This window comes from Rhinichthys klamathensis, unplaced genomic scaffold (assembly GCF_029890125.1).
Source record: "Rhinichthys klamathensis goyatoka isolate OS25496 unplaced genomic scaffold, OSU_Roscu_1.1 h1tg000003l_1, whole genome shotgun sequence".
Lineage (NCBI taxonomy): Eukaryota > Metazoa > Chordata > Actinopteri > Cypriniformes > Leuciscidae > Rhinichthys > Rhinichthys klamathensis.
This window is the reverse complement of record NW_026606556.1, coordinates 3,011,109-3,028,302: the sequence shown is the minus strand read 5'-3', so window position 1 is coordinate 3,028,302 and position 17,194 is coordinate 3,011,109. Positions and strand designations below refer to the sequence as shown.

Below are 17,194 nucleotides of genomic sequence, written 5' to 3'. Positions count from 1 at the left end.
CTATGTTCCAACCGGCCACTTAATGATAATCTCCCTATATTCATGTGAATTAATATAATTAAAGGGATACATATGCATTTTTAGTTAGCATCTCACCATCAGAATATCGTACTATCATTCGGAATTATGTGCATCTGCTTAATCCAGTCATGATGTTTCTCGTATTTATGCCGTTAGTGTGATAATGACAACATACTTCCTCTGAGAATGTTTCGGATTAAAGATGCGTTTATCAAATCTTTCGTTTGGATTTTATTTTTTTCAGACTCTGAGTCTGACTTGCACAGTCTGCGGTGACCCCAAACCTCTGGTCAGCTGGTCTAAGAACAATCAAGAAGTAGAACCCAGTGATCAGTACGTCATTGCCATGGACTCGGGCAAGTTCGCCAGCCTCACCATCAAAGGCGTATCCCTGGAGGACTCCGGCAAGTACACCATGACGGTTCAAAACAAGTACGGTGGTGAGTCGGTGGACATCGTCGTCAGCGTGTACAAACACGGCGACAAGATTCCAGAAATCAAACCCACACCCACGCCCAAGAGGATCATGCCTCCCACAGGTCCGATTGTACTTCCCACCACCAAGGCTGCCACCGCTGCCCCTGCCCCTGCTGCGGCCAAGTCTCCAGCTTCTCCCCAAAACGCCAAATCCCCCACTCCGCCCCGTGGCATGAAGTCTCCCACTCCCACTAGGAAGAAGTAAAGGCCCAGCTCTTTCCTCTCATTTGCCCCAACAGTACAAAGACGACTAGATTTACATTTCCACTAAGAAATATCAGTATTTGCAAGGCAGAAAAATAAGTTTGAGTTTAGGTTTTGGTTTGATGTAAACAAAATGCCGCCATCATTACACTCAGTACACATCTTGATTTCTTTCAGCTGTACACAGAAATTTACATAGTTGATTATGGGTATAAATCAGTAAAGGTGATGCCATTTTTCTGATGTTACATTTTTTTTCTGTCAGCATAATATGCACAGACATGTATAATAAATAATTCATAGTTTCATTGCCCTAAAAAGTGTAAAAAAATTAGCTGCATCGCATACTGTCTGTAGATAATACATTTGGTTTGAAACTTACTTCATGGCCATAAATAAGGGTAATCGTTTGAATAAGGGTATTATGAATGAAATTCGGAGTAATGTTTGACTCTGCGTTGCTGTTCGTTTGAGCATCCTGACCAGCCTGATACAGCAACTTAGGCACAACCAATGGTGTGAGTTAAGGGGGTGGCGGTATCTGTTTGTCTTACCAATGACACAGAATTTACACACTCTTTAAATACAGCAAGGAAGACAAAACCAACTGAAATTCAGTATGCAAATAAGACTGTCAGAAATTGGCTGAAAATTATCTACAAAACATCTGTACGATAAGCGGTTTGGGCTGAACGAATTGTAAAAGTTTAATTCTTAGGTTTTGAGGTTTAGAACAAACCCTCAGGGATGCACCGATATTAAAATTCTGGCTCACACCAAATAAACTGTTCACTATTGATGTTATAGCTGATAACCGAAAAATAGCTGATAGTAAAATTCTATTTTGAGTTAAAAATGAATAAATAAACACTGAAGTAAAATCAAAAGTTTTTTACAAGTGAATTTAGGCATCATATTGTAATTGAAAGTATGAAAGACTAAATTGTTAGTGTTATTAAAAATTTACTGTAAGTAAGCGTTAGAAGATGGCAACATTTACATAAAAAATAGATGAAAATGAACATGCACAATTAGGGGTGCATTCAGGTTGACTTTTTAAATGGCTCTCTCTCTTCAGTGGCTTTTTGCCATTGATATGACTGGGGAAAATATGTCCCAATCAACCTGAATTCAGCCCTACAATACATAACCAATATTGATCAATAAAATAAAACAAAAATCTGTCATAACAACAGATATATTGTGCATCCCTTCAACATTATGCTGCCTTGCAAACAGTAATTTAACTACAGTGCACAAATAATAATAGTACAATAGAAAAGTAGTATTTTCCTCCCAAAATGCATCATTGTGTCGTAAAATGAGCAAGCATTTAGTATTAAAAGAAAGAGAGTAGGAAGTTTGTGTGAAGGAGGGTTGGGCGAGTTATATTTAGTGCCACGAGAAAATGTGCGAAACAGTTTGTCATCTGGGTTGCCTAAGCTGAGTGGGCTCCTAATGATTTTGGCTCCCTTTTGCTTGGGGGAAAAGCTTTGATGTTAGTTTATTAAATATCTGTTTAAAAGCTGTTCTTTTAGTTAGCAACTGAAATCCAGAGGCTTTTTTGCTTTCTCGAGTGGATGGATGGCCTAAGAGTGCAGGACCTCCACTTAGCCCCCAGCGACTGCCATGAGCCCATCAGCGCTCCTCTCAACCTCATCTCACATCCTTGCCTTTTTCTTCTAGTATTGTGTTAATAAAAGAGTTGGAAATCACTACCAGTGTCGTATCTGCCTTTACATTGTACACAAACACACACACACTTATTGTAAAATATGAATGCGATTAGAAAAGCTACCGCCCCATCTGAAACGCATCAGCACTTTTCTTCGGTTCTTGGGCCAGTTGTACTTCACAAATCATTTCATGTATATGGAACACCTAGCTTGAGGTTTTTTGCTGCCAAGAATGCACTGCTATACTTCCTTATTCACAATGCATGACTTGGCGATTTGTATTGCCTGGCAAATCTCCAATCAGAACCACTTTTTCTTCTTTTGAAATAAATGCATTTAGTTTACAGTGGCCACAAGGTATTTGGACACTTGAACCACTCTTTGTTGCATTAAATAACACTATACCAAGCCAAAGAAAAATAGCAAACAAATGTATATATTTTTTTAATAATGTATAACTATGTTAATGTATAGTTTTCTGTTACTTTTTTTACAATCATGCCAGTGGTTTTTAGAGGATGTACTAGTCAGTTCTCCTCACGTTCACACCTGTATACTGTAGTTCACCAAGTTATGAACATGATCCAACGTTTCACATCCACAAGGTACCTTTTGTGTTAATTTTGAACAGAATATCTATTGTTTTGTGTGTGTGTGTGGTCTTTTTGGTATCTTGTTTGATTGTGTTATAGAATGTTAAGACACAGATACATTTTTTAAGTGTGCCTTAACTGTCCAAATTCTTTTTGGTGCCACTGTATCTATGTTCCTGGTGCTTCTTTTCAGAATGTGTCTCCTCCCATAATATTTAAATAATGAGATCATAATTTTAATAATTTAAACAAGCAGTGACACTGTTTCAATTTTTTTTTTTGATTGAATTACTTCAGTAATCAGTTTACTTCAATAGGAATTTGATTGTAATAATTAAAATGTAGGAAATTTAACTTGTTTTGATTTCAAATGTGACTTTAATTAAAATATGAAAATTTAATCAGTGGAATTATTTGCTTTGAACTCAGATTTCTATGGCAACTCACAATCCCAGCAAATAATTTCCCAGACACAAGACGCATCAGTTCATCATTTCATGCAACAGAAATCACTGAGAATATCACACGCAGCTTGGAAATGCCATTCCTGCAAGATTATCCGTGGTGAATTCTAATGGAGTCGTTGTTGCATGTCTTGTTGCTGACCAGTGCTGGCATGGCAGGCTGACCACCAAGTACAAATCTTTAAGACTGAACACCACATGGTGGCACTGGTGTCCCATTACGAAACCTCTGCAAGTTGCTGTCACCCCAATGAAAGAAAAAAAAGACACAATACCAGATTACGGGGCTCAGTTTTACACTTTGAGTTTTATCAAGAAGGCAAACCACAAAACTATGTAATGTTTAGTGGGCCTGATGAATCAGTATGGGGAACATTGAACACAAAGTCATATATGATAAGACTGGACAATATAGCCGAGGAATTCTAATATATATATATATTTTTAAACTATTACTCTAAATTCAAAATGTCTAAACTCTTTTCATTTATACGCACCTATATGCAAGGGCGTAGATTTGGTTTGAACATTGGGGGGGGGGGTTGAAGTTTGGGTATGCCTCCTGATATTGTGATCATGGTATAAATAATGGGGGGGTTGTAATGCATAGATTTAAATATTGGGGGGGTTATATCCCCCCCACCCCCCCCCACAAATTACGCCCCTGCCTATATGACAATGCATAGTAATAAAAAGGCAATATTTCACTATGTATATTTTCATTGCAACATCGTATATACATGAAAAATACCACATTGGGACAGACAAATTTAAATTGAAAGCACTGGTTTAAACTGACTCAAGGTAATGAATCACATTTACCAACTTAACACAATATTTCATTCTAGGTTTAAAGGTTACTATATCCTCAGCTCACACTGAGTATGCAAACGCTTACAAATCCATCGAAATCCATTAATTTCAAACGCTTGCAAATCCATTCTTTTTCGCTACGTTATGTACACAGAAGATGAGAAACTTGATCAGTTCAGTTGTGTATCTATAGCAATATGGTCACACGTTAGATTAGGGTCCAATTCTCACTATTAACTAACTATTAACTACAACTTTTGCCTCAATAAACTCCAAATTACTGCTTATTAATAGTTAGTAGTTGTTACATTTAGATATTTGGTAGGATTAATATGTGTTTTGTAGTAACAAACAGCCAATATCCTAGTAATTTGCATGAAGCAAGTGAGAATTGAACTCTAAACTAAAGTGTTACCAACAATATAATAAGAATCTCTCTTAAATTTGTCTCTAATAATAATAAATCATAATACTAATAATAATACCCCTGCGTAAAACACATGGCATTTCATTCATGTCAGAATTACATTTTTTTATCATTTTTTTATCTAGTGGTCACACTGATGTGTTTTTACACACACAAGCATCTTGAAATGATTTTACTTCCTGCTAAATGCATTCTGAATAACCAGTACGTAATTTAAAAAAAAAGTTATAACTATAGTGTTTCGTTGAAGAGCCCCCTGGGAATCCCACAACAAAAAAATATACATAATACATAATAGAATCTGAGACTACTTTGAAGTAAAGAAAGTTTGCTATTGTTATCACTGTCGAGTGCACACAGCATTTTCACTGGCAGATAATCTGAGTGTGGGTGAGCGTGCTTTGAAGATGTGTTAGCTTCCACTGCACTGAAAAAAAAAAAAAAAAAAAAACCCATGCCAACAGAAACTGTCGAGATTCTATAAACACCAACGGGCTGCCTGAAATGAGAGTGGTAGTGCTGTGAGGCTTGTCAGCCGTTCGCTCTACACAACGTTTCATTAACAAAAATTAAAAGTTCCTCTCAAACTTTCTCTCTTATCTTTTACGGCCTGAATTCACATGGCTGTCGTTCCCATGTACCACTTATGCTTTCAAATGGAAGGCCCATATTTATGTGCATTCAGCATGTACATCTAAGGGAACAAAATGCATTAAAAGTACTTACATCTTGCAGAAAACACTGTTTTACAACCAGCCTTAGTCTCGTCTGCTGTCCAGGCGTCTTACACTATTGGTGAATTTGACGAGCTGTTCTAAAGAGAGCAGAGAGAGGAGTCGTGCTTTCATCATCACACACATGAAGGACCAGTAGGTTTAGTGCATGTTTCAAGATGTTATAGACCTATAGTTTCATGTGCTATAACTAAGAGAAGGCATTTTCTAATTTCTTCTTTGGCTTGTTGTAAGAGCACTAACACAGAAGACCCCATGAATTGATTTGAGAAGCAAAGTGTTATTTTCTTTGCTGATCGTGAAGGCGTATAATACCTGGAATTCCCAGCATTCTCATCCATCTCAAATTCTGCCATCTTCCCTCACGGGAACTCAGTTACAGAAAAGGTTTTGTTTTTAACTAATAACCTGAGCCATAAATGTCATGTGACTAATTACATATCACGTTGATGGCACGAGAACACACTCGAAAAACAAAATGCTTAGTTATTTATTTATTTATTTATTTAATCCTAACGCTGGGTTGAGACTGTTGAGTAAGGAAGCGGGGTTAATTCGACCAAATTTGGGTTGATGAAGCATTCATAATCAGTAACTCAATGATATGGGTTGGGAATACGGACATGAAACACTGCAGGCACGTCACACAAGTTCCAACCGTTCTCTGAGTGCCGTTACCTCTTCACCTATCCGAATGTGTGAAATAGAAGAAAAATAATTGAAGTGGAGAGGAGTGCGAATTTTAAAGCTGACTTCAATGAGAAGTCCACCAAAATGACTTGAGTGATGACAGGTGAGTGGGATCTGAAAAAGCCGAAAATGCAGTTGAGAGAAGTGAATAAAATGCTTTAATGGCATTGATTCACAGTTTATTCCTGACTATCAGTGTTTATTACAAGCTTTCAGTATATCTGTTTCTTGGCGGCACTCAAAGCGCGAGGCTTTGGCTGTAGTGTGACTAAAATAAAAGTTATTCAATATTTATTTAACATTGTTCAGTGACCTTTTCAAAAAAGCAACTTTGTAATTTAGCAACTTAATTAACTCATTTTGGGCTCATTTTAACATTTTAGCAACTAAATTAACTACTCATTTTGGGCTCATTTTAACAATAAATAAGTTCATATTTGACTCTAATAGTTTAGAGTTCACTAAAATATTTTGATAGTAAAACAGGTAAAAAAAAAAAAACTTGAGGCTAAGACATTCTAATGATGTATAGTTTGTCAAGTTAATTATTTTTTTATGCTGATCATTTTCCACTCTTGCCTGTTTAAGGGTTAAATGAAAAAAAGTGTACTGTATGATTTTCACAAAAACTAACTTCAATTTTAAAGTACATCTAGCTAGTGTCAAAAGCAGAACTCACTTCTTGAAGAACCTAATGAATCAAATCACTTGATAAACACTGAATTCACATTCATTGTATTCAGGAACCACAGATATACCAACACGGGATGAGAACGGGCTGGATCCAATCTTCATTTAGCAAATATAAACCTGATGGTTCAAAAATGTTTCATAAAAAGAAACACTGCAAGCATGTCTTTTGATACAATGGCAGTTTTTGATATAATGTGTCATGATTTATGTCCTCTTTGTGTTTGAAAGGAATAGATAAAGTAATCTCACTATAATGATTAATGGCCCTTCTGCACTAAGAACATGTAAAATGTAAAGGCGTCCTCTGTGTTGAGTGGTATTCAAGACTGAGTTTAAAGGGATACTTCACCTCTGGGAAGATGAATGTGCATTTAATATTGGTCATTTATATAGTAGAAATGTGAAATTATTTTTTAAATTGAAGCATTCTAGACTGAGAAAAGGCAGAAAATGTATTTTTTTACTCATGTGGCTGAAAGACAACAACTCCCAGAAAGCACTTGCTTTGCTGCCCTTACGAGGCCACTCCCAAACCACGCCTACCGGTTACAGGCGGCAGAATCCGAAAAATGGATACAACTAGGCTTGCGTTGATACATTGTGAGTTATTTGATACATTTCCATAGAAATGGTGCTATTGCGTACGTTGTACCGGGATGTACTAGCCTAATGTATATAACACAACTTAGACTTTCACATTAAAAATATGATGCAAGGCAGGACCATGTCAACAGAGTAGCCTAGCTTAGTAGCTCTGCATATGAACTGTTTTCCCCCAATTGAAATCACCATTTCTCTAAGCTAATACATTATCTAGGCTAATCCATACTCTAGTAACACTAATGGTGTGTACACACCGAACGCGAATAGAGCGTCAAATACGCGTCTAGTTAGACGCTTGAATCTTCCGCTCTAGTTGAAATTTTTCAACTTGCGCGGAAGACGCGTCTATTCGCATCTTTGCATTGACTTTGTATGTAATCTACTCGCGCAAATAATTAAATTCGCGTTTGAACACACCATAAAGGTTTATAAAAAGAACCACAACCAATATGAGTTATAACCTTTCATTAAAAATGTATTAATATTAACACTTTTACACTCAAAGCTCTGCGTATTCAGCGATCTCGTCCAGAAGAAAATGGCATCGCTGAGATTCGCGACAGCAATAGGACGCTATGTCTGTTACCATAGGCGCACAGCGAGAGCACTGACACCACCAGTCCGCCCCAGCTCGAGTCTGGCCGGGCTCAGGTCTCGCTCCCCTGCTGCAGCAGCTGCTCCGGCTCTTGTTACTCCATCTCCCGCAACTGTTCATCGCTGTATTGCGGGTCGTACAGGTAGCCGCGAGCATCAGATTTTACTACTGGTAAAACCGGATACTACTGGTTTTCTACTGATACAAAGCTTAATGCTAAATCCTGAAGTATCCCTTTAAGGAATAAGGAAATAAGGATGAGATTCACCCACAGTCAAAGAGAATGACACATAACAACCGCATAGCATGACAAATGACTGACTTCACAGAGTTATGCAGCATTCAGGTTTTATGCTTTCCACCACATTTGAAATATAATGACATTTTCTTATTTGTAACTCGTTGTCCTTGAAAAAATTCCTGAAATGCATAAGATTCCCAAATGAGAATGGCTACTACATTTACTGGAATTGTTGTTGTATTTATTTATTTATTTTACAAAATTGGTTGTTAATCAGTCAGACCTTTTCCAGACTCCAGGTGTGTATAACAATCAACCGTCTCTATATCTGAACTACTATTACGACACACCATTAAACATTTATTAATCACCTCAAATCCCTAAATGATAGACTTTCCCTTCTTAACTACATAAAGAGAACTGATTTCAAAAGGTCCAGTCTTGCCTCAAGCAATGCTTGCCATCAAGTTAACTGAGAAAATAATGATAAGAATTATCAATAGATAATGAAATAAATTTGCAAATGATATGCAAAATTATTATAGCATGTTGTAGGGAATACTAAATTCTTAAAGGTAAAGTGTGCAATTTCTGTCCCACTATAGCAGAACAGTTTTTAAACTAGGTTAAAATACACAATTTTCCATATATGTATATGGTGATTCACACAAAGCTATTGTAGGGTTTTAGAAGGCTTGGCATATAGCACATGCTTTTATGGAGTACTGTTATGTTACTTTCAACTTCTTTTTAGAGAACAGAAACTCAGACAATCTGTCTAGCTCTCATTTTGCATTTCAGAGAGGAAAGACAAGTGTGAGAATGACGTGAGGGTGTGAGTAAATGCTTAAATTAGATAAATCGTTGTTTTAGGGTGAACTATTCCAATTTGAGAGCACTTTCAACATTGTATGGGCAAACCCTACATATGTATGCTCATGTTAACCATGGGCGATGATCATATTACATTTATATAATATCAGTATCTTTCTTCACACAGTTTCGGTCCTGTCCACAAATATATTTTGAGTGCAGCACAAGTAGCTTTCAAACTGCATTTCAAACCAATTGAAATGAATCAACAGTGGTTCAATGGTGCACACTACTCGCCATCCAGAGGATTTGATCCCAGAATGCTATGGAAATATGCCAGAAACTGAGTTCCACTTACACGCCTCTGGTTTCTGGTTCCCCCAAAGCTGAACCCCCTGCTCAGCGCTTTAGAGAATGCTTTCAGCCGTAATAACATCGGGGGGATACTAAAACAACATACCGGAGAAAAGATTCCTCTCCTTCTGTCCTCTTATTTTAGAATAACTGAAAGTCGTTGAGGGAATAGTAATTATTTATACAGAATTCCACAAGCTTAAGAACTGTGTTTGGTCGTTTTATCAGAGTAAATATATTTGTTAAGCTCCGTACAGTGGTTATGCACAGAAAAAGTACACCCAAATGGATTCATTATTTATTCTGCAAAAAGAAAAAAGAAAAAGAGGTTCAAGTCTGTGAAGCATTGATTAGAATAACCAGGAGGGAAGCTGAGCTGTGAATAGGCATTTAGTATTTAAAATAATTATTTCCATTTGGACCATGGTAATATGCAAATTACAGTTTCAGGTTCAGCGAACCTTTCCATTTGTAACACAGAAGCCTACAACATGACTGCATTTTGCTTATCAGTTATTTATTCAGTTTTTACCTAGAAGCAATGCCACAAAACAATTAACACTTGAAAAATAAAACATCCACTCAGGACAGAGGAAGAAAAGCCTTCATTAAATGGCAGATTGATAAGCGAACAAATAAACAGACAGCTAGACCAGCACCTCAGTCAATTAAACAGGTTTTTAAAAGGACTCAAATTAGCATTTTTACCTGCACGTATATGAGTGTTATTTGGGACAGGAAAGTCATTACATCAGCAGCACTGCTCAGACAATTCAAATGCTCAATTAATGGCAGGGTTTATAAAATAATGAATTCATTATTACTGCACAAAACTGCGTTGGGGTGAAACCTGTCAAGAAAATGTCTCAGTCACTCCAAAATCAAAATAAGAAGACGAAGAATATATTATTATTTACATCATAAATTGTATATTATATGAAAATTAAGCCTATTTTTAGGACTGTAGAGATTTTGTTTTATTTTTTATTATGTGACATTATTTTCATGAATTCTTTTCTCCAAAAAATTCTCATTACTGTAATGTGAAACTGTGACATATTACTTTATTAAATTGTTTAGCAGTACTGGAAACAGTGTTGGGTAAGTTAGTCTCAAAAAGTAATTAATTATAGCTACTGGCTATCTTCACCAGTGGAGTACTGTACTAATTACTCTCTTTCTAAATTTAAAATTGCATTACTTATTACTAATTACCTTTTAAATCCCATATCAACCTTGAGCAGTTGAACAATACAAAGATAGTCATGAAACTGCTCTTTTAATTCTTTCAAATAAATAATGTAACATTTCATAAATTATTCTTGAACTGAACAAAGTATTTTAAAGGCCCTATTTTAACGATCTGAAAAGCAAGTATCAAACGCGAAACGCCAGTAACTTTGTGGTAACGCTGTTGCTATTATACCGGCAGGATAAATTACTCTTGCGCCCGACGCAAATCTATAATGGGTTGGTCTGAAGTAGCTACATTACTCATACAGTAGGTGTGGTTTGGGCGTAACGTGCAATAAACCAATCAGAGCGTCTTCTCACATTCCCTTTAAGAGCAGGGGCGGATTCCTATTATGATGGCGGATTTGCCAGGTGCACGCCAGGAGCGGTTCACGGCCGAGGAGACCGACGTTCTCGTCAGGGCCGTAAAAGACAGAGAAGTGACATTGTATGGGGATGGGAGAAACCCACCCAACTTAGCTTCGGTTAAACAGGCTTATAATAATTTGGGTAAATGTGTAAGCTAGATTTATGCCTATTTTTTCACATCTTCATGGACACCACAATGATTTCCCTCGTGTGTAGAGTGGAAGTTCATTCCCTAATTTACTGACGTGCGTCTGTGAAGGGAAAAATCTGCTGTGCGTCGGGTCCAAAATAGGAATGATACATGCGTCGGTGTACAAAGTCAATTGTGCTAGGTGTTACGATGTGGTTTTGGGTCCTGTCATGTTTACTGGTTCCCTGTCTTGTCATTAGTTTTCCCAGGTGTTTCCCATTTACCACGCCCCCTTGTTATCCTATCTAGCTCGTGTGTCCCTGATTATTTAAGCCCTGTGTTTCAGCCTGGTCTTTGTGAGTTCTTGTCTAATGTTTAACGTCATGTTGGTTGTTCCTGTTCCCGAGTCCTGTATCTAGTTTTGCTTGTTGAAAAGTTTGCTAATTAAAGCGTGTGCTGCAGTTGGATCCTGCCTCATCTCTGCCTCAACCGCATTACGTTACACTAGGTGCAAGATAGGGCCCAAAGGCTTCTTGAGATTAACCCATGAGACAGTAACATCACATGACATTAACAAATCATTTAGGTTCCTATGGAATGAACTTCACTAGACAATCCAGCGACCCAGTAATCATATCTGTAAATATAAATGACAAAACTGAGAAAATTAGGAAAACTTTTTAATAGGTAAACTCCAAGAAAAAATTGTCAGATGAATACAATATTACAGTTTTTCTCAATCGATTTGGCTTTCTTTTCTCAAAACAACAAATTCAGATCTCTGAACAATTACTTTCTTGTTCACATCAGATTAGAATTTCTTATTGATTTGAGAAAATTGCATGTGTTTTGTCAAAAGAGTAAGTATTGTCAACAATTTGCACAATAACTAAGTTGATTACCAGTAAAATTGTTAAACTTTCATTGTGTGAGCCATCACAAACAACATGATGCATTTAGTTATCACAATCTGTCAGGCATGTATATTCCATAAATATCTGACATGGAATGTTTAATGTCTGTTAAATTGGAAAAAAGCCTGACATTTTATTGAAATAGTAAGCACAATCTTACTTATCAACCAATCAAATTTGGAAGCATATATATGGGGTTTGCCCGGCACAATCACTGCTATTTTTTACTTTAACATGGAGGAACGTCACAAGCCTACACAGAAGCAGCGGTACTGTAAAAATACATTTGTATTCATACAGTACATCTATTTTTGTAGAAATGTGTGGCATGGGCATTGTCCAATTTACTGACCCTTTCGAAAGGGAACTCGCACTGCGTCGATGACGCTATTGGGGAACGCTCTCCACGTGTATAACTATCCAATAATGGCAATCGATATTGACCGGCAACCCGGAAGTATAAAAGGGGCGCCTAGATAACATGTCATCCTCTTTTCGTTTTCAGGGACTGTTTTGTCTGATTTGCAATCACCTGAAAAGGTAAGAACAATTATGGCAAGTGATAAGAGTTTTAAGAAGTGTGTGGATCCGTGTCTCAGGTTTCTGACACCAGATGACACACACAACTTGTGTGTTTACTTTTTGGGCTCAGAGAACGAACAATCAGCTCTTGAGGAATCTGATTGGGCAGAATGTGAGAGTTTTCCTCTAAGAAAACTCTGCTCTCGTCTGGCCTTCTTCTCGAGGGAAGAGGGACATACATCTGTGCCAGGTGATTCAGGTCCCGCTCGCACTGAGGCAAAGCAGAGACTAGAATCGTGGGGTTTTCTTTACTAAACCCAAGGGAATGGAGGCCTTAGTAAGTGGCCAACGACATTTGACCTTATGACTTGAATGCTTATATTCAAGGGGCTAAGAAGAAAAATCCTTTTTAAATTTAAGACCTTGCTGCCAGCTACCACACTCGATGCTGTAAAGGGCGGAGGCCTGAGCCCACTGCTTCTTACTCTCTAGAGAGAAAGACCTCATAGATATCTGCATTGGAGGCTTTTTGAAGGTAGCCTGCTCGCTGAGGAGTTTGAGAGAGTTGTTTATCTCTCACGCCCCTCGGAGGCTCGCGAATTTGAGCTGCCGGATGAGGATGTGTTGTCACTAACATCATCTGATCTGACAGCGAGTGTTCTGCTGGGAGCCCAAGAAAGCAGGAGATGGCTGATGAGGGTGAAGAGGATTTACAACCCGAACCCTCACAGCCACCCTGCCCCGCGTATGATGAGTTGTGAGTGTTATGGAACGCTCTCAGCGAGGCTTTGCAGCCGTAGGAGCGCGTGAGGAAAGAGACCGCGCGTGACAGACTTTACGAACAGTTTCTCAGCCATAACGCTCCAGCTCCCGTGAGCCTTCCATTCCTGCCCGATCTATACAATAGATTGAAAAGGCATGGAAGAACACGTGTTCAGAGCGCATCCATCACCATCAGCGAGGAAACTACGCTGATGTTGAGGGGATGCGCAAACACGGGTATGTGTCGATGCTTCAAAATTGACGAGAGACTGGCGAACTATCTCGCGGTTGGGGAGGCACCCTAAGTGCTCTGGCCCTGCCTTTTAAACAAACATCGCCTTAAAAGGCAGGGCATACGCGATGGCGTACCATGCAAGCAAACCACGCTGATCTGCTGAAAGATTTGGACCAAGGTCAGGGTCTTTCCCCTGATGCAGTGAAAACGAGCTGTGTCGCACTGCAGATTAGCTCTCCGGGCCACTATACAAACAGCTGATGGTGGCCAGGGAAAGTCATCTGTGGTTGAACTTGGATGACATTGGGGAGAAAGAAAGCTTTTCTTCTCAATGCACCAGTGTCGCCTTCTGAACTTTTCGGCACCTCCGTTGAGATGCTGATGGGAAAGTTCAGAGAGGCGAAGCCACGCCCGGTTGCATTTAATTGTGCATAACACTGCGGTCCGAATCTGCACACTTCCTACACCCCAGGCACTTCATGCATCAGCCCTGAGGCTGGACCTGTGATGAGTGATTCCTTCAGTTTGGAACCCTTCTGTAGGTCTGGTGTCGGGTTTGGTAGTAAGTGCACTCTTTCAAGCTCTTTATGGCGATAGGCCTCCATTTTGTGAATGTCGTTTAGGCCATCGCTCTACAGGCAGCAGGTTGAGCTCTGTAGGTCTCCTCTAGGGGTGAAACAACTAATCGATTTAATCGATTAAAATCAATTATTAAAATAGTTGTCAACGAATGTCATTATCGATTAGTTGGTCTGCTTACGTCACGGGGTGCGTTTACTGGTGATTGTTTGAAACAGGCCAATCATGATGCTCTCTGTCTTACATGCGCTGCGCTTCTTGAGACACGCAAGGTCTCTCTCCCTTCGCCGATCTGCCGTGCGCGCAGGGACCGAGATCTTTTTTACAATCTATGGTTGGAGCACAGTCTCTTCTGTCTCGCATGCGCGCTCTTGCTTGGGCGCTCTAGATTCTGGGAGTTTGAACTAATTTGCGGGCACCAGGGAGCCGCTATCAATGTGCGGATGACTTCCGGAACTTCCGCGAGACTTGGGATGTCTGTATTTTGTCTCGAGCATCAGGTTGCAATCAGTTCGCTCGCAACATAAGTGATGGATTAAAATAGCGCTACCGCAGAAATAGGTTCAATTAAAACGGTGTTTACAAAGTGAAGCACTAAATTAAAGGCAGTTAATAACAGCAGCAGTAAATGATTGTTTTTTAGTCACTGTACTCAGTGGTTTTCAGCGAATGCTTGTGCACTAATACATCATTTTTGCTGTCCTTTTAATCAAGCCTGTTAACTTGCTGCGTACTTCCATTCCGCTCTCTTTTTATAGCATTTGTCTACTATTAAGTTTTAATTGTTTTTCAAACGCGATCTACTGCGGCTCTACGTTCACACGCTTGTTTTCAGTCTTTCTATATTTATTTTATCAATTATTCTTATAATTCAATTAATTATAAGAATTAATTATATTTATAAAAAATAAATGAATTACATATTTGAGATGTTTTTAATTTATATCTTCACATCTGAGCAACATGTCTGTGTAAATTTGTTTTAACAGAAATTGTGTTAAAACATATGTTGGATATAATTTTTAATTAATTTTACATTAATCATGGTTGTCAACTTGCCATCAGCAATTATCATTAAAAACAAAGCAAATATTGATATTAGTAAAACTCAATGTGTGGCTTTTGCACTTTTTAAAGTACACTTTTACACATAAATACCCTTGTGGCGAGCAGGACGAGGCCGAGGGACGTGAGAGAGCTGCGCGAGGCCGGTGGCGTGAGTGATAATGAACGACACCTGTGAGACGCACCGGTCTCGCATCTCTCACGTCCCTCGGCCTCGTCCTGCTCGCCACAAGCCTGATTTAGGGTTTTATTTAGTTATAATAAACAAAAAATCAAATTAAATTTTTTTATCAGATTAATCGATTACTCGAAAAAATAATCGTCCGATTAATCTATTATCAAAATAATCGTTAGTTGCAGCCCTAGTCTCCTCCCTTTACGAGAGTTTTAGTAAGGTTGTACAGTAGACCTCGGTTCCCTGTTAGAAAATATTAAGGGGTGTGTTAGGTAGGGTTTTTATAGGAGTAGAAATAGGGCCCTGAAGTTCCCAATATATAGGTAGGCTATGCATACCCTTCTCAAAGGCTTCCTCTGATTAGAGTTGTCTGGCTTATATAGTGGGTAGTGCCAATCTGTGGTAGTGAACAGGTTGGGCGTATTATATATAAAAAAAATGTTGCATTAAGTGTAAATGCTAGTGGTTTATCAGGGTACATAGCAGCATAGGTAGCAGGCTACCTTCAAAAAGCCTCCCATGCATATGGGTGTTGTCAGGTCTTTCTCATCTAGAGAGTAAGAAGCAGTGGGCTCAGGCCTCCGCCCTTTACAGCATCGAGTGTGGTAGTTGGCAGCAAGGCCTTAAGTTAAAAAAAAGATTTTTCTAAGATATAAGAATTCAAGTCTTAAGGTCGAATGTCATTGGCCACTTACTGAGGCCTCCATTCCCTTGGGTTTAGTAAAGAAATATAATATCTGTCTTGTATAATTACAAGATAATAGGCCTCGACCCTGATACATCCTTCAGGGTCATGGTGATATTGCTCCCCTTGTTAGGGTCATTAATTAGAGCACTTTGCTACCTATAGCTCGTATGTTATCAACCTTCACCACCCAGGCTCAGGTAGAGACAGATTAGTAACTCCCTCCCACTTGGGATGGTTGAGTATGCTCCCTTAGAGCCAAAGCACTTCTCGGGCTGACGCCTGTGACTTTCGAAGCTTTAGGCCTTACAGTAGGCATCCTCGATACTCCGGTAGTGTAATATTGTACTCTCCTTGCTTTAAAGGATTGATAACACTTCTGCTGAGTACACTGCCTGTTGGCAATGTTAAATAAGTATAACCAGGCCCACATACATGTCTGTAAGAGCACCTAATAATAATAATAATAATTCATTACATTTATATAGCACTTTTCTTGGCACTCAAAGCGCTTTACATAGAAGGGGGAATCTCCTCAACTACCACCAATGTGCAGCATCCACCTGGATGATGCGACGGCAGCCATATTGCACCAGAACGCCCACCACACACCAGCTTACTGGTGGAGAGGAGACATAGTGATGAAGCCAATTGGTATATATATATGGGGATGATTAGGAGGCCATGATGGACAGAGGCCACTGGGCAAATTTGGCCAGGATGCCGGGGTTACACCCCGACTCTTTCGAAAGACATCCTGGGATTTTTTGTGACCACAGAGAGTCAGGGCCTCGGTTTAATGTCTCATCCAAAGGACGGTGCTCTTTGACAGTATAGTGTCCCCATTACTATACTGGGGCGTTAGGACCCACACAGACCAGAGGGTGAGCGCCCCCTGCTGGCCTCACTAACACCTCTTCCAGCAGCAACCTGTTTTTTCTCAGGAGGTCTCCCATCCAGGTACTAACCAGGCTCAGCCCTGCTTAGCTTCAGTGGGCAACCAGTCTTGGGCTACAGGGTGATATGGCTGATGGCAAGATTAGGCCAGCACCTAGGCTTCTGATGGCTTTGCATACATCCTCCCTATCAAGTAGTTAGGCCTCAGCAGGCCTCCTTGAAGCGGCTCC

General features: G+C 39.2%; 1 protein-coding gene across 1 annotated transcript in view; it reads left to right on the top strand.

Annotated features, from left to right (window-relative positions):
• Positions 1-2,417, top strand: part of myom2b (myomesin 2b) — a 66,721-nt gene extending 64,304 nt beyond the window's left edge. The window contains exon 36 of the mRNA XM_056249431.1: positions 266-2,417. Within this exon, the coding sequence (XP_056105406.1) occupies positions 266-703 (438 nt within the window). The 3' untranslated portion in view covers positions 704-2,417. The remainder of the gene's footprint in view (positions 1-265) is intronic.
• Positions 2,418-17,194: the final 14,777 nt, after the last annotated feature.